General features: G+C 40.7%; 1 protein-coding gene across 1 annotated transcript in view; it reads left to right on the top strand.

Moving 5' to 3' along the window:
* Positions 1-3,479, top strand: part of HOMER1 (homer scaffold protein 1) — a 122,559-nt gene extending 119,080 nt beyond the window's left edge. Inside the window, exon 9 of the mRNA XM_026498731.4 lies at positions 565-3,479. Within this exon, the coding sequence (XP_026354516.1) occupies positions 565-753 (189 nt within the window). The 3' untranslated portion in view covers positions 754-3,479. The remainder of the gene's footprint in view (positions 1-564) is intronic.
* Positions 3,480-19,397: the final 15,918 nt, after the last annotated feature.

Genomic DNA, 19,397 nt, shown 5'->3' with positions numbered 1-19,397 from the left:
CGTTGAGCTACTTCCTCTGCCACAAGCACTCGTTTGGACAGGGAGGCAACACAAAGACTAATTAACATATTCAGAGGGTCCTGATACCTCCCGTTCAAGAGTTGTTGTCTTCTCACAGGTCTTTCTCCAGAATTGCCAGTAACGGGAAAAGTATTCTCTCTCTCTCTCTGCCTGCTCTCAGCTGAGACTGCTACCAGTTAGTTGTGCGTTAGGGGAAAGAGGTGGGCAGACATTGAAATGAGGTGTAGCTAAGCCACAAAATGGATCTTTAATCCTCTTGGGTATTTGAAGTGCCCAGAGTGTTGCCTGGCACGAAGTAAGCAGTCAGGAAGTTTCTGTTGGGTTGGGCGGATGGATTCATGAGCAAGCCTGTCAGTGAAACCGCATGGATTCCTCAGAGGGCAGAATTCTAAAAATCTCCGTAACTCGTGTAACTTGAGATTCAGAAGCTCACCCCGCGCGTCAGGCTGCATGAACCACCACGATATTAGTAATAACCGACGCTGTCTTGTTTTCTAGTCGTGAACTGACATGTGTATGTATATCACACTTTTGTTTCTAAAGGAAGTAGAGATTCGGAACAAAGACCTGGAGGGACAGCTGTCTGACTTAGAGCAACGTCTGGAGAAAAGTCAGAATGAACAAGAAGCTTTTCGCAATAACCTGAAGACACTCTTAGAAATTCTTGATGGAAAAATATTTGAACTAACAGAATTACGAGATAACTTGGCCAAGCTCCTAGAATGCAGCTAAGGAAAGTTAAATTTCAGTGCCAATTGATTAAAAAATACACTGTCTCTCTTCATAGGACTGTTTGGGCTCTGCGTCAAGATCGCACATAAAATTCGAATATCACTCCTCCTCCAGGAGGATGATCTTTTGAAAATTGGAATTGTATATTTCAGTGTAAATTTTAGAATTCAGCTCGTAGCTAGTTGGGGAAAAAAAGAGATGAAAAACTTGAACTACAAATTACCTCCATGTATATTATTGGCCATAGTTAACTAGAAAGTTATAAATAGACACTTAATGCAATCTTTTTTTTCTGATCTTAGCCAATGGGAGAATTAACAATGTCTGGGTCACCTCCCCTTTTTGTGTTCCACACAGTGAAGGTTATCTGCTTTTTAAATTAATTTCTTTATGATATCTAAAGCTGTGTTTGTGCAAAAACGTAGTGATGAAAGCCCTGTCTTCTGTTGTAATCTGAATAATTTCTCAGGATATTTTTGCACTGCTGAGAAGCAGCGCCATTACCAATTAATTCTTGCCAGGAGTGAGAGAGAGCTGCATCTTTAATTAGAACATACTTACTAGAACTGGGTGTATAGAGTTCTTCCCTTTTTTTATACCGGAAGATATTTCACTCGGTGACCACTCTGGTACACTCTGGTGTTCTTGAATCTTGTCTGCTGTATAGTTTACTTTTCCATATTGATTCCATGTATTTATGAGAAGATATTGTCTCCCATTTTATTACACATTTTAAAGCCAACTAACGAAGGCAGCTGAGTCCCTCAGAAATTTTTCTTTTTAAATTTCTAATAAATTTGACACACAGTACTGAAATACAGCAGCCCGTCATCGACGGTCTGGCCTAGCAATGTTAAGTATATTTACAGAATATGCAGTTACATTTATTTATATATTTTGCAAGAAATCTTTTCTGAATGATCAATGCATTTCAATTTACAACTAATAATGGTTATTGGGGAACTGTTTATTATAGATCATTTTAAGGTGTATAGCAATTTTAAAGGGGATCCATTTCCATCAAACAGCCGATCAGAGGACTATTGGGATTGGAGCCGTGTACTCTGTCTGGGTCTTCACATCAACCACATCTCTAGTCAAACCTCACAAGGCAATATTCTGAACTGTTAACTAGGCATTTCAAACAGGAATTCAATTCAATAGGCTCTTCTCAATGAACAAGTTTTAATGTTGTTTTGATGTAATTTTAAAAGACTTTTAGCAAACATGCATTTCTTTATATATTTCTTTTAAGAAGCTATTTTAAAAGTAAGCCACGTGCTGTCTAGTCTGCTTCTGGAGTTAGGGATTGCATCAGAGTCCATGTATTCTCGCTGTACAATGCCTGTGATTTGGAGGAGGGTTCTTTTTTAAAGTGTATGCTTGAGGGTCTGACTGTGGAGTCTACGAATGCGCTGACTTTGTTTGTACCCAAAACGATGGGATTGTTAAGTACAAAATTAAGCTAATGAATCAATTTGTAACCATTTTTTCACTCACAAACAGCAACTCAACACTAGACAATTTTGTTTTATATATGTATGTGTATGTATGTAAATACATACATATTAATTTATATTAGAGTGAAAAATAAATGGTTTGTTTCTAAAGTTAGTTTCTAAAGTGAGTTTTCAGGTGTCTCTGAAAAGTTTCTATCAGACACTGAATCATCGTGTATTCTATGTGCTACGACATCATGTAAGTTACCTCCATCTATTTTAGGATATTTTCCTCACCTGTTATAGGGAGGGTAATTTAGGTACACAAGCTCAGAGCTGAGATATTTCTCTGATAAATCAGGTAATAAAATTTATTTGATTGATGGAGTTTTGAAGTAGATGTGATTTAATCCATCAGTTTCTGAGTAACAAAGAGCACCAGATTTTAATTTAAATAGGGGATTTAACACTAGGGATCAGGGAATTTAGTTACGAAGAGTTAAAAATTAAAAAAAAAACCTGTAAGCTGTTGAAATGGTAAGTGAATTATTTTAATGATGTAATAAGATATTTTTAAATTTTGACATAGTTGTCATTTAATGGGAAAATAACTCACCAAAATGTCTCCACTTGAATTGTATTGATAGGTGAGACATGTGTGTAACTCAATATATACATATACCCATATGTATATACAGAAAATTATTTTTAATATTTTCCTACTGGTAAGAAATTTAAAATTGGAAATTTTGTGAGTTTTTTCCTTGTCCAATAGGGCCTAGTTTTTTTTCTTTCTTTAGTGATTTAACAATTTGAGGGCTGCACCTTTAAATTCCCAGAGTGTCATTAGACGTGTATAGTATATGGGATAAGGTGACACAAGTGCACATATAAATAAAATCTTAAGACTATTTTAAATATTCATTTACAGTAGGAGAGTATCTAGAAATCGTCATCTACAAGTCATAATTAGGTTGTGTGTCTACTGTAGTTTTCTCCATTTCTGTATTATATAAATAAAAGTTTGCCTATTAAAATCTGATTTTTTCCCAGAGAGAAGTATTATATAATGTATCTATATTTAGATCCAACTGTGGTAATATATTTATCAGAAGATGATGCTGGGGACTGTAGCCTGAACATGTGGACTTGAAGTGACACAGAAAGGAGAGCAGAGATCGATCCCGTTGTGTATAAGTTATTCTATGATAATTATGAATTCTTGTACAAAAAACAACTAAAAAAAAAAAAGGAAAAACAAAAATACAGTTTTTATTTTGAAATACATTTGTTGTTCTCTGGAGAATGTACTTTATCTTTTTTTCTTTCAGTCTTTTACAGATACTTTTGAAAAAGCATTTAAGTGATGGCCGCATTTGCTTAATTCTTACAGGTGCTACTGGATTTCGCATTAGTGTGTTATGTTGTGAAATCCTGACTTTGACATAAAAGGTTTTATACGTATTTCCCTGCCTGGAAAATTAGTTTTTGTTTCTCCTCTCTCTCCTTCTCTCTGCCTTTCTCTCCCCCCCTTTTTCCTCCCCTTCTTTCCGCAGATTAAAAACAGTGCATGAAGTTGCATCCCTCGTTGTCCCTCTAGCAGCAGGACTTCAGCACCATCAGAACTTAATGTTTTGCTGTCATTGAACTGCGGGAAAGCAGTTAGAGGAAAAGCTTGCAGGGTTTTTTTCAAGTGGAAATAAAAGGGACACTCAAATTTAAACCACCACCTTTGAAAACTCATTTTTTTGCCCCGTTCACATTGACTTCTGTCACTCGTGTCCTACAGCCTTCCATGGTTTCGTTTCACTGTGGAGGGAGCAGCTCAGCAGCTCTCCCCCTGCAGACCCGATCTCGGTCCGTTCTGGAACGCGAGGCAGGTCACAGGGAAAACGGGTTGAGTGGCAGTGTTTTGTTGGGTGTTTTAAGAAATTCTGTCACTTATTTGGTATCACATGGTTTTACCATTCCTGGTAGTCTGTGCTTGAAGTCATGAAATAGTCTTCATTGAATTTTTGTCTTCTGTATCTTTGGCATTGTTCCTTTATCATCCATGAGGTTAATTACTTTATGTAAAATCTTAAGAAAACTTTCAGGTAAGAAGTAGTTAAGAATGACACGTTTAAAAATTTTTTTCTCAAGTAGGATACTGTGCTATAATTATTGAGAAGATAATTTTCATGTGAGAGAATATTTTTTAAGTTACTAGAAAAGGATCATGTTGGAAAGGAAACAGATGAGTCATTCACCTTAAATTGTGAAAGTGCATTTTTTCCAATGTAAGATTAGACCTTAAATTTTGATGACAGTGTTTCTTTTTTTATGGGAAACTATATATATATCAACGTCACAGAAATCTAAGCATCATTACTGAATTAAAGAAATGGTTTTTGGTTAGTAAAATAGCTAACAATTTTATCCAAGGAAAAAAACTCAAAAACTCAGCACTATACTGCCTAGTGATTTCTGCTTAGTACACTAGATAGAAAAGAAACACTCTTATTTTTACCCAAAACAGGTGACCCAGGAAGAGAAATTGCATCTGGACAAGAATAAGGAAAAGGCCACAAGCTCCCAGTAGATTTCCAGTCAATTCTCTGATCTCCATAAGGTCCCTTCTGTCCTTTGCATGAAAGGACACATGCCAGTGATGGCAAGAGCGAATCTGGAGGAGGAGAGGATATTTTTTGTGGAAGCAGGGCCAGCAAAGAGTGGGCGCACGCTCACCTTAGTCTTTTTTGTAGACACTTCAGGCTAACCAGAGCCACCTGCTGCTTTTCACTAAACAAGTTGGGATTGCCTTAACAAATTTTAAAGGCTTTCAGAAGATCCTGTCATTTGTCTTGTCAGGATTTATAACCTCATATAAGACACCTGACATTCAGAACTCACCGTTCTGTGGGATTCTGACCTACTTTTGCCAGTTACTTTCACATCAGATCTACCCAGGGATAGAGATATTACTCTGCTTTCTCCTAATAACACCAAACTAAGATGATAATGAGTGCCTAATAAGTACAAAATTAAGCCCATTTCTGTACCGTAGGAAAACATCTTTTGTGGGTGTTTTTTCTATCAACATTCATGGTTTTGTCTTGTTCTCTGTGTTTTATAACTGTGTTACTGTATCTGCATCTCTAGAAGTCCTAGCTGTAGGACTCACATATAGGACTTGATTGTTACCCTTAAATGGAATGTCCGTTCCATGAAACATGGCCAGAGAGCAGACGCACTTGGAGGAGATGCTTTCTCAACAACTTCGGCCCATGAAGTGGAACAGGAAGGAGTGTTTGTTGATTCTGTGTTATGTGACAGGCACTGTACTAACTGACATTTCATTTCTATGTATAGGGGCCCTTGCAGGGGTGTTCCTTTGGAAGGGGTATGAGGGAAAGGAAGGGAAGAGGCTCAAATGCTTGCACCTGCTATGTTGCCACAGTGATCAGTCTGGTCATCCAGTACACCAGTCAAAAGGTGGAGATCTTGCTCATGTATCTGGTACAGTTTTTCCCTCCAGCTTGACTGCCTTGCTTCTAGAATTCTCTCCGTTAGGGTACTTCTTAACTATGTATTTTATATTTGCTCTTCTTGAACTTCTCCCTTCAGCCTCCTTTGGTGTTTACAATGCTTGGTATCATTCAGTTGCAAATCGTACTTTGTTTGCAGGTCATATTTATGCAATGTATTTTAGTCCCGGTTTTTTTTTTAACTTACAAACTTCAGATAACCCAAGGACAGTGCATTTCTTACGCGGAGTTCCAGCCAATAAAATTTAAGTAGGAAACTATTTATAAAGGCCTTGGGAAGACCATTCATCTCTTAAATTCCCTAGTAAACCCGTAAAACTCCCCCTGAGACTAAACTGTAGCTGAGCAGGATGTGGGTTTTGCAGTCAGTGTTGAGCGACTCTGTGGTCCATTGTGGTTCCACAGTAGTTAAGGCCTCTCCACGTTGATCAGGTCATGAGATCAGCTGCAGAAGTACCTCATGGCCTGATGTTTAGATAGGCTATACCCCTCATAGAGATGGAATCATACAATATTTGTCTTTTTGTGTCTGGCTTATTTCACTTAGCATAACGTTTTCAAGGTTTATCTGTATTGCAGCATATATCAGAATTTCATTCCTTTTCAATGCTGAATGATATTCCATCGTATGGATGTACCACATTTTATTTATCATTTCATCTGTTGATGGACTCTTGGGTCATTTCTCCCTTTTGGCAGTTGTGAATAGTTCTTCAGTGATCCTTCACGTACAGGTATTTGTATGGGTCCCTGCTTTCATTTATTTGGGTATATAACCACGAGGGGAATTGCTAGATCATATGGTAATTTTATGTTTAGCTTTTTGAGGAAGAATTGGGTTTCAACTGGCTTAATTTAGAAGACTCACAGAGCAGAATGCCATCTCACTAGGAATCCAGTTGTGGGGCCAGGGTTTGTTAACAGACACGTAAGCGATCCAAGGACGTCGAACTTAGGCCTTTTACTCTCTTACCTAAAATATCTATTGAGCACAGGCCATGTCCCAGACACCATTTTGGAATAGAGACCAGAGAGAGAGAAGCTTATAATCTAGTGTAGGATACAGATAGTTACTTCACAGTACATAAGTGCTGTCAAAGAAGAGGACGCTAGAATGAGGGAGCCCAGAGGGAAGAGGAGTTGTCAAGTCTTTCCCAGAAGAGTGAAGAGCTTGCTGGTTGAAGAAGGGGTGAAATTTCAGAGAACTTCAGAAAGTGTGTCATGTGCAAAGGTCCAGAGAGATGAAAGCATCGAGACATTTAGAAAATTAGGATGGGTGAGGGTGCTGAAACAGGATGTTAGGGAAGAGTATAGCAAAAGATGGCACTACAGAATTAGGCAAAGGTAAGTCAGTAGAGTCTTGGTAAGTCACGTGGAAGAATCGGGTTTTATTTTAAAGGGAATGCGGAGATAGTGAAGAAGTTCTTGTACAGAAGTGATGTAATAAAAAGTATGTTCTGTAAGCCTAGTAATTATGCAAATCATGGTAGTCTCTCTTGAAAGGCTGCCTTATGGTAGTGACACTGGCAATGGAGAAAACGGAATGGATTCAGAGGGTATTTAGGAGGTAGAATCAGTAAGACTTATTGGCTAATGTGGATGGCAAGGATGATGCCTAGATCTTGAGTTGGCCAGCTGGGTAAACGATCTCATTTATTGAGAGTGAATCCAAGATGGGAAAGGGCTTAATTTGGGTGGAGGCGAGGAGGCAAGACAAAGCAAGATGAAGGAGAGAGGAGTTAATTTTGTTTTGAGTTTAAGGTGCCTCTGGAAGAGCCAAATGGAGATGTGAGCTGGATGGAGCTTAGCAGAAAAATGGGAGCTGGAGGTCGATATTTGGGAGTTGTCAGCATGGAGGGCATGAGAAGGAGAACACAAGATGAATATGTCACCCTGGGGCAGCACCAAAGTATGTGAAAGAGACAGAAGGAACGCCAAGAGGGATGAGTAGATAGCCAAAGAGTAGGAACTCATGGAAGCCTAGAATAAAGTTTCAAAAAGCCAGATTCCACACAATACAAATAAATCAACAAATGAACTCATGTCTTAAGGCACTGATACTCAAACTGTGTTGAGACCCTTTGTTAATATTTAATTTTTAAATATATTTTAACTGGAAAAATTAAAAACCGACAAACTCAAATATGCTGCTTCTAACATTTTAAAACATTGAAATCCAGCAAACGTGAGTTCCAGGTAAAGCATTTTTGCACAGACGCCACAATAAGGCCATGTCTGGTAAACTGAAGAACATCTTGGTATTTCAAGGTGAGTTATTAAAGAACGCCATGTCTTAGTATAAATTAGGACTTTCTCAATCCTTTGCACTGAAACGAAATACAGAAATGGTCTTCTACACAAGTTAAGTTCTGTCTTCCGTAAACCCAGTCTCAAGTGTTTGTTGTTTCTGAAAATAACGTCACTTTTCTTACTGACTTAATGATGAAATTAAATGTCACATACCATCCGTTCTGTTAATGTGTTGGTTTTCCGTGTGGCTGTCATTTCCAGAAGGTTGCAGGAGCAGAGGGCCACAGGTAAAAGGAGGTTGACACTTTCCTACCAGAACTTGGCTTATTTTTCTGTGGCTCACCTGCCTCTCCTCAAAGTCAAGTTCTAGGGGCTTTAATGTATTTCCTGTATCTTTTTAAATGTGTCATTTGGATACTTCACCCATCACTAGGACCGGGTGATTCTGTGTTGGCGTTCCTGTGGGAGCTTTAGGGAGTTAACATTTATGTGATCTTAAATGATCTTTACTCTTTTTTTCGTATTCGTAAATAACTGTATACAAATTATCTCTGGTAGGAATGATCTTAAGCAATGCCAACAACAAAAATTCTCTTTGTATTTGGTTTTAGACTGCTGTATGGTATTTGATTTTTATTTCTCGTTTAAGTTAAAATTAGCTTGAATACCTTGAGTATACACAACTTGCACTACTTAGGCAAGAAATTAGAGCATGTTAGACATTCCAGGAAGAAAAGAGGAGCTACTGGTTTTCAGATTTGGCTCCAAATAACACATAAAATTTGCAAATCACTTGTGAATTGTCAAATAAACTCTTTTAAACCACTTTTGTTCATATTTTTCTATTTAGTGATTGAGCTTGGTCTCGTTTAGCGGAGCCTTATTGTAGAGTATACTCTGTGTATAGAAATCCTGTGTTTTATGTAAAAATAGAAAATACAGAAGAACTTCACGGGCTATGGCTCGTGGCCATCTCAACAGTTCACAACAAATTTTCACAATAGTGCCATGACCTAAATGTTATTGTTATCCCCATTTTGTAGATTTCATAGAGTCTGAGATTCAGCAAGATTAAGTGATAGACCAAGTCAGAGGCCGCCAAGAAGACAGGCCGTGTGCCTGCTGATCCTGTATGCTTCCCACTCCATCATGCCCAACCTATGAACTGCAGACCTTTTTTAAGAAGACAGGTACCAAAGTTTATCAATTCCCAATATTTAACAACCTATCACTTAGAAAAAAATGTTCGTTTTCCATTTCACAATGGTATAACATCTTTGAATATTTATCTCCCTGCTCTCCTTTTTTAGAAAAAAAAAAAAACTTTAATTATGCTACTCATTCCTAGGTGCTTTCTTTTTGCAAACACTCTTTAATAGTACAGATAGAAAAGTCACCCTTGATCTTTCAGTTCCATGCCTAGAATTTGTTCTTTTCGCATATTTATATGCATTTATAGATAATATTTATGTGCTTATAGAAATACCCAATTGTTTTGGGAGGAGGGAGAACATAAATTCTACTATCCATGTGTCTTGTTCTATAATTTGCTGTTTTTTTACTTAATCTCTTGGGAAGCTCTGTCCAAGTTAGTACATACAGTTTTTCACTCCTTCAGAGTGTTCCATTCTATGGATGTATCACAGTTAGTTTAAGCATTTCTGTATTGTTTCTTTCCTTTTTCATGTTACCCGCTTCTTCCTGACCTTGAGGCTACTTTGTTAAGCACAATATTAGGGATATTCAAGATTGATCAGTACCCAGTTACCAAATGCCCCCACAGAGCCTTTTATATCCCCAGTGAAAATGAACTCTGGATGAATCAATTTCCGTGAAAACTAAAACGCAAAAAAAAAGTTTTAATTGGTCTGGATAAAATTCTTTCTACAACTACAACATCTAGCAACGTGCTTTGAATGTAGTAGTCAATAAATATGTGGAATGATCAACCGTGCTTACTGCTGTAGAGAAGAGAGGATGCCCGATGTAAATTGCAGCCTCTGCTGAGTGACTTGGGCCACCAACTGTTGTTCAGTGCCCCCATCTGCGTCTGCCTGGAGGACCAGCAGGGCTGTGTGGCACAGTTTAAAAGGCAAAGTGCTGTGCTTTGTAACCCTGAAAGTGGGCAGGAAGGGAACAGGACTAAAAAGGAAAGGACCAATAGGAAGATTCAACTGTGGTATTTCCAGACAATGCCTCCCTCTTAGGCCAGTCGCCTTTGTCCCCTTGATGGCGACTTGGCTTCTGGTAGCATCCCCGGCCAGTTGGCTGTTGATTCAAACATTTTGTGAGTACCTACAATGTCACAGGGACCGAGCTGGGCACTGAGAATGGAAAGGTGATGGTACACAGTCCCACCCCTCACGAAGCTCGTAGTCTAGCGAAGGAAGCAGACAGTTCGTCAGTAGGAACAGAAGACAGTGACACTCTGAACAGAGTCATAGCTTCTGGTGAACAGGCAGAGAATGGAGTTAGCCAGTGTCATTGAGGTGGTGTTTGAGCTGAGACGTGAGAGATGAATAGATGTCCACTCTGACGGAGATTCAGGCGGACGGGTGGAACGCCTAGGGGAAGGGCACATCACAAAGAGCCACACGCCCGAATTCGGTCTAACACCTGGGGGACCCATCGCGGCTTGGCCGGCGTACCAGAGCAGACCAGGTGGGTGGATTCCAGACCGCGACCTTGTCTCGGGTCCTCGGCAGTTCGGACTTCCTCAAGGCAGAGGACGGCCGCTGAAACCTTGGAGGAGAGAAGTATTGTGGCTAGATTTACACTCGAGAGCAAGTAAATCACTCTGGCCACAGTATCAAGAGTAAACGAAAGACCATGTATGTGATGGAGGTGTTAACTCATCCATTGTGGTCCTCATTTCACAATAAACACGTGTCAGATCATCACACTGCAGACTTGAAGTTACACAATGGTATATGCAATTATATGTCAATAAAGCTGGGGACATGGATTAAAGAAATGTTCTGCAAGACCAGATTCAGAATTCAAGAGGCCTTTTTTTTTTTTTTAAATTGTAGCAATCCAGCTAAGAGACAAATAAAAACTAGAAATGAGGCCAGAAAAGGCCGAACTGAATATGAGAGAGGCTCCAGAGACTCTGGGGTCTAAGGTATTTTGAAATTCAAAATTTCCGCTGTTTTTGTGGCATTTATTTCTTCCTTTCCCTTCCTCCCACCCCTAACTCAGGCAACAGCAAAAGCCTTCTATTCCCTGACCCTCAAGATTGGGTTGGTACTGCAGTAATGAGAGTCAGTTCTCTACTTTTGAATTTCTCCACTCAAATGAGATTAAAAGGGAAAAGACCTCTCTCATGTGACAAGGAAGAGGAATGGAAGGGAAACAAGATAACGAGAGGGTGTCAAGTATCACTAAGAAGGGGCCCTGAGAGCTGCTCCTCCCTCCCAACACACCAGCCTTAGATCAGAGGTTGGGGGACAACTAAGTGACCCCCCCCCCCAGACAGGATGGAGGATTGAAGACCTTTGCCTCAGTTTCCAGGTTTTGCCTGCAGAAGAATTCCCCTGGGCCAGGATGATGGAGCAGCCACCGAGGAGAAATAGTGATATGGTGTGTCAGCTCAGAGGGTCCCCAACAATTTTTTTGGTGTCCCAAAGGGCATACATAGGGAAACATCTGAAAAGCTTCCCTGCCCTACCCTCTCCAGCAGGTGCAGAAGCAGCTGACAAGCCCGTGAATTGGGATAAAGGGTCACCTCCGTAGATCTGGGTCCAAAGACCAGATGGACATCACCGTGGATGCTGGTGCGGAAAGCTCTCTGAGCACGTGCCAGCACCAGCAGAAGTGCATCGACAATCAGAACCCAGCACTCGTCCCAGCCCCCTCAGTACTTTGACACGCTATGGAACTTACTGTAACCCTAGGGAGGAGGTGGTGGAAGGGAAACCTTCATAGGCTGATTTTATCTGGAAATGACAAGAAGAATGCTTCTGCGGCCAGGCAGAATATATCATAGAACAAAATTGGGAAGAACAAATTTCTTTGCACATACTCCTTGTGGCCTGGGAACATGGACCCACTACCAGCAGACATTGCAGGACTTAGCAACTGTCTGGAGGGCTGCTAGGTTTCCAGATTTGGTGTAAAGAAGGATAAGTTCTGTTTTGGACATACTGAGTTTGAGGTACGTCCCCAGCATGTAGGCTAGAGAAATAAATCTGGAAGTTACCAGAAAACAGGCTGTTGGTGAAGCCATAGGCAGATGAACTCAAATAGAGGGTAAAGAGAACAGACCTGGAGCCCTAGAAAGCCCTGACATTTAAAGGGGTGTGCAGAGAAAATGGAGTTAGGAAAGAGCCTGTGAAGAATGGTCCAAAGTGACCTAGAGAAAAACTAGCAGGTCATACCAGCTAATCAAATTGATTATTGATTAGGGATCAACCCTAAGAGAGTTCATGGTTGTGAACTAAAATTCTTTGTGACATCTCTTCTCCTTATTGACCAGGACATTAGCTGCCTCATCTCCAAACTTGAGGCCATGTCCTGGTTGCCTGAGGATTCTGGGATTCTGACTACCTGAGCCCAATTTGTGTTGATACGCTTCGACCTTACTTAGCTCCATAGTGTTCCTGCAAGGCAGATGAAAGTGCGTGTGCACAGGGAACACTTCTGCATGTTAGGTCAAAGTGCTGTTGGGGTCTTAGGGGGGTTTTGTTGTTTGTTGGGTTTGTTTCTTTGGAGGTTTTTTTGGTTTGTTTTGTTTTTGGCTGTATAACCCACTTACCCTTTCAAGAAAAGAACTCCATCACAAATTGTTTTCAGAGATTAAAACTAAATAACTTTGGGGTTTTTTTGGGGTCTATGCTGCTTGTTTCTGGGCAATGACAACTACATAAATCCATCATTCCCTTACCACCCTGGCTGCTAGGAAGCTCAAGACCAGGTCTTAGGCTTAATTGCTGTCATGTTCTTCAGCTAGGAGTTCTTAGAATTCTAGGTTTTTTTCCTTCCTTTTGGTCCTTGCTGATTTTTTCCTCTTCGGATTTTTTTTTTTAAAGATTCCATTTATTTATTTGCGAGAGAGCAGGGGCAGAGAGAGAGGCAGAAACAGACTCCCTGCTGAGTAGGGAGCCTGATGTGAGGCTCAATCCCAGGACCCTGGGATCATGACCTGAGCCGAAGGCAGACGCTTAACCGACTGAGCCACCCAGGCGCCCCTGCTGTTCCTATTTTTTGATTGGTAGTTTGGTCTTGTACTGGTCTGATAGTACCTATATTTTTATAATAAATTACCTCAACTCTTTTGTGAGTTTGGCAAGGAACAGAATAGCTAATTAAAAAATAAAGGGTATGTCATTTTTTATAGGTTTTTTTTAACCTGTATCTTAGGCTGGCCGTCAGTCTATGGTAGTAACTGCTGTCGTCATTTTAGTTACCAGGTTCATTCTTATCAGTAATTCAGAGACGCTTCCCCCACTCCACACCCCGGTAGTCAACCCACGCATCAACAGCAGTAGCAACAATGAAACACTTGATTGCTTGATGATTAGGGCATTTAAGGAAACAAGGTAACCCCAGTGAAGTGACATCAGCGAGCTTTCCTCTTTTTCATCTCTTAGCCCTGCTTATCTATCGTGGCCAATAATCTTTTAAGTCATTAGTATAAAATTTGCCTTCTCCAAATCCCATGTGAGAGCTGATAACAAGCTTCTTGCTCTGACTTTTGAAGTATCATGGGCAAGAACTCAACAAAAATAAGTAGCGACATGTCCCCTGTACTGTGCTTGGTTCAGGACTTTGGACGTGCTTCTCTAGCCACGTCTTTGGGACTATCACATTTTCCCTAGGTGCCAAGATCTACTTTTACCATCACCAGCCAGGAAGACACAAGGCTTCCCTCCAAGCTAGAGTGAACTACTGAATGGTACTTGGTTCAGAACAAAAATATCCCCAAAGAGCTCTGCCAGAGATTGCCCCCTGCAGCCTCCTTCAGAGACTGAAGCATACATCATGCGATCATCCTTTCCTCACCTGGCTACAAAACTAATCATAGATCCACACTTGCCAGGTTAGAAAGGAGTTACCAATCACCATTGCTTTAATTCTCCCAATATAGATGGCCCCGTGCCACCTAATTTGAAAGTTGGATGAAACTTAAATAAAACTTTCATTGCAGGACTTAATGCGGCCTTTGTCTTCAGCCCACGTCTGCTAAATACTAGCTTGGATTCCAAAATAAATAAATAAACAAAAGGTCCACACTCTCCCATTTGATGATTTGTTCATCAAACCAAATGTCTCAAACCTATAATTCTAGTTTTTATTGATTTCCCAGTTGATTTCATTCTACTTGGAAGAGCCATAGCTACAGGGGAGGAGAACACGAACTTTTATTAGCCATGTAGCTTGTATAAGGTCCAGTGTTGGTCCTTACAGCAGCCCTGGAAAAATGAGCAGATAAACTCCCAGAGATCCCAGGAAACCAGTGGTCACCCAATGCCATATAACTAACAAAGGACGGGATCCAGTTTGAAGTCAAATGGGCTTAGGTCCTATTTTTCTCTAAGAAGCATATTTTTCTGGGCCAACCTCAGCAATGAGAGACAGAAATATCATAGAAAAAATAGAGTTGACTACTCACTCAAGAGGCTGTAACAAGATTGGAGCCAGAGGGCTGTTGCTGGAGACCATGAATCATGCATTCGTTTCTGTTGTCTGGCTAACTCTCTGGTCCCAAGACTGCGCTGTAACTTTGGGGATGAAAGAAAAAGAGCTAGAGCTAGAGTCCGTGCGGCAGTCCCACCTCTGACTCCTGAGATGCCTACTTCACACGTAGTGGGGGAAATACCTGCAAGAAAGTTGCATGTAGTCATCGAACCACGTTCGGAGTACCATCGCCTGCTGTGCCGAGGCAGACTACCTCACGTGGACGCAGGAACCTCAGGGAGAGCTTTTAGAAAACCAGACCCTGGGGTTCTGGAAGCTAAAAGTGTTGGCAGTTATGAAAGTACTTGGTACTCCCATTACGGAGTACTCCCAATCCTGTCTCTGGAAAGAGTCCCAGGATTTGCTAGAATTGGCTCAAATAAAGAGGGGTCATTAGTGATAACGGTGATGACACACCCTCATTCCTCCATCTAGAGAACCTTCTTAGCCTTCCCCACACACATTCTCTAGGAAAGAACTCCCTTCCACTTTGGCTTTGCCAGCATCCACAGATTTCAAAATGAAGATTTTGGCTCCATCCTGTCTCAGGACTGGGAGCTAGCAGTGTAACCTCAGGGCCAGAACACGTATGGAGCAGGTAGGAAAACCCCAGAACTGCTTCGGAGAGTCCTCTTAATCTTCAGGCTGTAAAACCAACAGCAGTAATGGTGAGACTGTTGTGTTCTCTGAATAGCCTAGGCTTCCTTTGAGAAAACTGACAAATCTGTAAATGTGATAAAGATAACGTTTGCAATAAGCTTTTATTTCTTCCTCATTAGTATTTGGCTCAAAGAATTTTAAAATTTCATTCCAATTCTTTTCACTTTCTGAAAAACAGTCACACCAAGAAACACTTGACCAATATATTCTTTTCATATAACAAATTCTCTTCTCAAGTTGTTTTTTTCTGAGAGGAATAAAAATAATTTTATTTATTGTTGGGTTATGGTCAAGTTCTTTCTAGTGACGTTTTCCCTTTAGATATGCGGTTTCAGACCTAGGTGATGCAACACTTGCGATGTCCTGCGTCTAGTAGTGTCCCATCCAAAATAAGATGGGCTGTTACTGCTGGAGATGGTTTTATAAATATCCTTCTAAGAATCGTGCATAATAGTATTGACAATAAAAAGCAAACACGAGTTGATTTTTTAATTAGAATTTTGTTGAGCTTATGTTTGGGATTAAGGAAGAGATGTGGTCAGTTAATGATTTTATTCCACTTTTATTGCAAACAAGAATGAAAAAGGGAACAAATATTTTCACACTGGATTCATGAATGAATTCAAAGTTAATTGCTAGTAGTTTTGCATTTGGCCGAAGTGTGAGATTGTGCCCACAGAGGTGCTGATTTGCTCCTCTTCCAAAGAGACTGGCCCTTTGAGTGGGCAGTGTTGGTCCCAGGAGAAGTAGCTGTTAAGTCCCAGGGACTTCAGGGTTTTTTGGTTTTGTTTTTTTAAGATTTCATTTTTTTAAAATAATTTTATTTGAGAGAGAGTGAGCGAGAGAGAACTGTTGGGGGAAGGGCAGAGAGAGAGGGAGAAGCAGACTGCCCGCTGAGCAGGGAGCCCAACTCCAGGTTTGATCCCTGGACGCCAGGATCACGACCCCAGCCAAAGGCAGATGTTTAACGGACTGAGCCACCCAGGCGCCTCACTTCAGGGGTTTTGTCAGAAGCTTATGCTAAACACTATTTTTCCCCACTAGATTCTAGGTGGAGAAAATATGTCATCCAGTGTAAATAATGACTAGGTCATTTCTGACAGTCCATAAGCATAACAATGTGAGCCAGCCCCCAGAGCTCTGCAGCTCTTCTTGACATTTCCTTCCATGAAGAACCCTGTGCACTCGTGTTTGCCATCTAGTGTTCCTGACACTCATGACCTGCCGAAATCGATAGCATGCCTCACAGCTCTGTTTCTGGCTGGTCCCTTTATCTCCCCAGGCCCCCATTCCTCCTCTGCAAATGAGGGAAATGATCTATAACTTGTTCCAACCTATTCTTCCATCTCTAGAATATCCAGTACATTAAGAGAAGGACTGGTTTGGGGGCGCCTGGGTGGCTCAGTTAGTTAAGCATCTGCCTTCGGCTCAGGACATGATCCCAGGGTCCTGGGATCAAGTCCCGTATTGGGCTCCCTGCTCAGCTGGAAGCCTGCTTCTCCATCTCCCTCTGCCCCTGTCCCCACTTGTGCTCTCTCTCTCTCTCAAATAAATAAACAAAATCTTCAAAAAAAAAAAAAAAAAAAAAAGACCAGGTTAAGAATCGGTGCTTCTAACACTTGTTGCGATGAGTACTGGGTGTTGTATGTAAGCGATGAATCACTGAATTCTATTCCAGAAACCTACATTGCACTGTATGCAAACTAAAATTTAAATTTTTTAAAAAAGAACTAATGCCTCTGAAGAAACTCTAAAGTTTCTCTTATCTGAGGGCTAAGGTGTACCCGACAATCACTTCCTGTTGTCTCAAAATTTTGTGAACTTCCTTTAAACATACACCTACCATGTGTTCCATTCTTCCCCTAGCTATTCACTCAAGAGAAGTAAAAACATATCCACACAAAGACTTACACATGAATCTTATGCTAATATTATTCGCTTTTTTTATCCAAGTACACTTCACACAGTCACATTAGTTTCAGGTGTACAACACAGTGATTCTACAAATCTATCCGTTACTGCTTTGCTCACCACAAGTGTATCTACCCTCTGTCACCACGCAGTTACGGTATCATTGACCATTTTCCCTACGCTGCACCACTTCTCCCTGTGACACATTCCACAGCTGGAAGCCTGGATCTCCCACCTCCCCTCATCAATTTCACCCATCTCCCCCCCACCCCGCCCTCCCCTCTGGCAACCATCAGTGTATGGATTTGTTTCTGCTTTTTGTTCATTTTTTAGATTGCACATTTAAGTGAAATCATATGGTATTTGTTTTTCTCTCACTTATTTCACTTAGCATAATACCCTCTATTTCCATCCATGTTGTTGCAAATGGCAAGATCTCATCCTTTGTTATATCTGCATAATCTGTTGTGTGTACGTCTGTGTGTGTACATACGTACCATATCTTCTTTATCCATTCATCTGTCAGTGGATGCTTGGGTCCCTTCCATATCTTGGCCACTATAAATAATGTTGAAGTAATCATAGGGTCTATATACCTTTTCAAATTAGTGTTGCTGTGTTCTTTGCACAAATACTTTGTAGTGGAATTACTGGATCATATGGTATTTCTATTTTTAATTTCTTGAGGAACCTCCATACTATTTTCCATAGTGGCTGCAGCAACTTATATTCTCACCAGCAATGCACAAACGTTCCTTTTTTCCCTCATCCTTGCCAACACTTATTCTTATGTTTTTTGTTTTGGCCATTCTGACAAGTGTGAGGTGATACCTCCTCGTGGTTTTCATTTGCATCTCCCTGGTAATTACTGATGTTGGGCATTTGTTTTGTGTCTGTTAGCCATCTATATATCTTCTCTAGAAAAATGTCTATTCAGGTCCTTTGCCCATTTTTAATGCATCATTTGGGTTTTTTTTTGGTGTTGGGTTGCATAAGTTCTTTATATTTTTTGGATTATTAATCCATTATAGGATATGTCATTTGCAAATATCCTCTCCCATTCCGTAGGTTACCTTTTCATGTTGTTGATGCTTTTCTTTGCTGAACTTGCACATGAATATTTCCTCACAATAGCCCCAAACTGGGAATAACCTACATGCCCATTAACAGACGAATGAATGAACAAAATAGAGTATATCCATACAATCAATGCATTACTATTTAGCAATAAAAAGGAGCAAGCTACTGGCACACGCAACATGAATGAGTCTCAGTAGGCCGAGTGAAACAAGCCAGACATAAGAGTACATGGTGTATGATTCCATTTACGTAAAATTCTAGAGAATGCAAACTATCATAGTGACACAAAGCATTTCAGTTGTGGCCTGTGGACTGCAGAGGGTACAAGGGTTCTTTTGGTGGTGAAGGAAATGTCGTGTTTTGACTGTGATGTTAGTTTCATGGGTATATGCCACTGCCAACATTCATCAGCTTGTACGCTTTAAATGGACAGAACTTATAGGGAAATCATTTCTCACAGGTACTAGGGAAAAGTTTTTGTAAGCTCTTGACTGTTAAGGCTTGAAGAAAATACCTAATGGGCAACAGATAAGTTTTGTGGGACTATGATATCAAAAAAAAGCGTTAATAATCTTAAAACATTCTGAAAAGCCCTTTAATTTCTGGGTGGCAGATATGAATTTGTAGGGAAAGTTTTTATCTTCTGGTTTCAGGTAAACCCAGAAAAAGGACTGCCTTGGGGACCAAGCAGGGTCCCGGGCTGGCTGTGCCTTGCTCTCTTTTTTTCCAACTTTCTGTGGATTCCTGAGAGTAGCTGGCTCAGGAAACAAAGGCAAGGGCTTAGTGGCGGGCAGTCTCCTATCTTCTTAGCCTGTCAGGCGTCTTAAAGCCAGTGTTCCTTCACTCTGCCTAACGTGGTCTGTGTCCATGTGGGGAGATTCCGTTCTACTTTTTTGAAACTAGAAAGCTGTAGGCCACATTCTTCCTTCGTAGGCCACCAGGAGCGACCTATTTTAGTTGGCTCTACTTACAGAATCACAGCATGTGAGATTTGTAAAGAACCTCAGACACTGTCCTGGCCAACTTCCCGAAGGAGGAAACGTAGGCCCAGAGAAGGTAAGTGACTGTACAAGCTAAGGCAGCCAGGGGCTAGCCGCTG

The sequence above is a fragment of the Ursus arctos genome, unplaced genomic scaffold (assembly GCF_023065955.2).
Source record: "Ursus arctos isolate Adak ecotype North America unplaced genomic scaffold, UrsArc2.0 scaffold_5, whole genome shotgun sequence".
NCBI lineage: Eukaryota > Metazoa > Chordata > Mammalia > Carnivora > Ursidae > Ursus > Ursus arctos.
The sequence above is the reverse complement of the archived record's forward strand: the minus strand, read 5'-3'. Positions and strand labels throughout refer to the sequence as shown.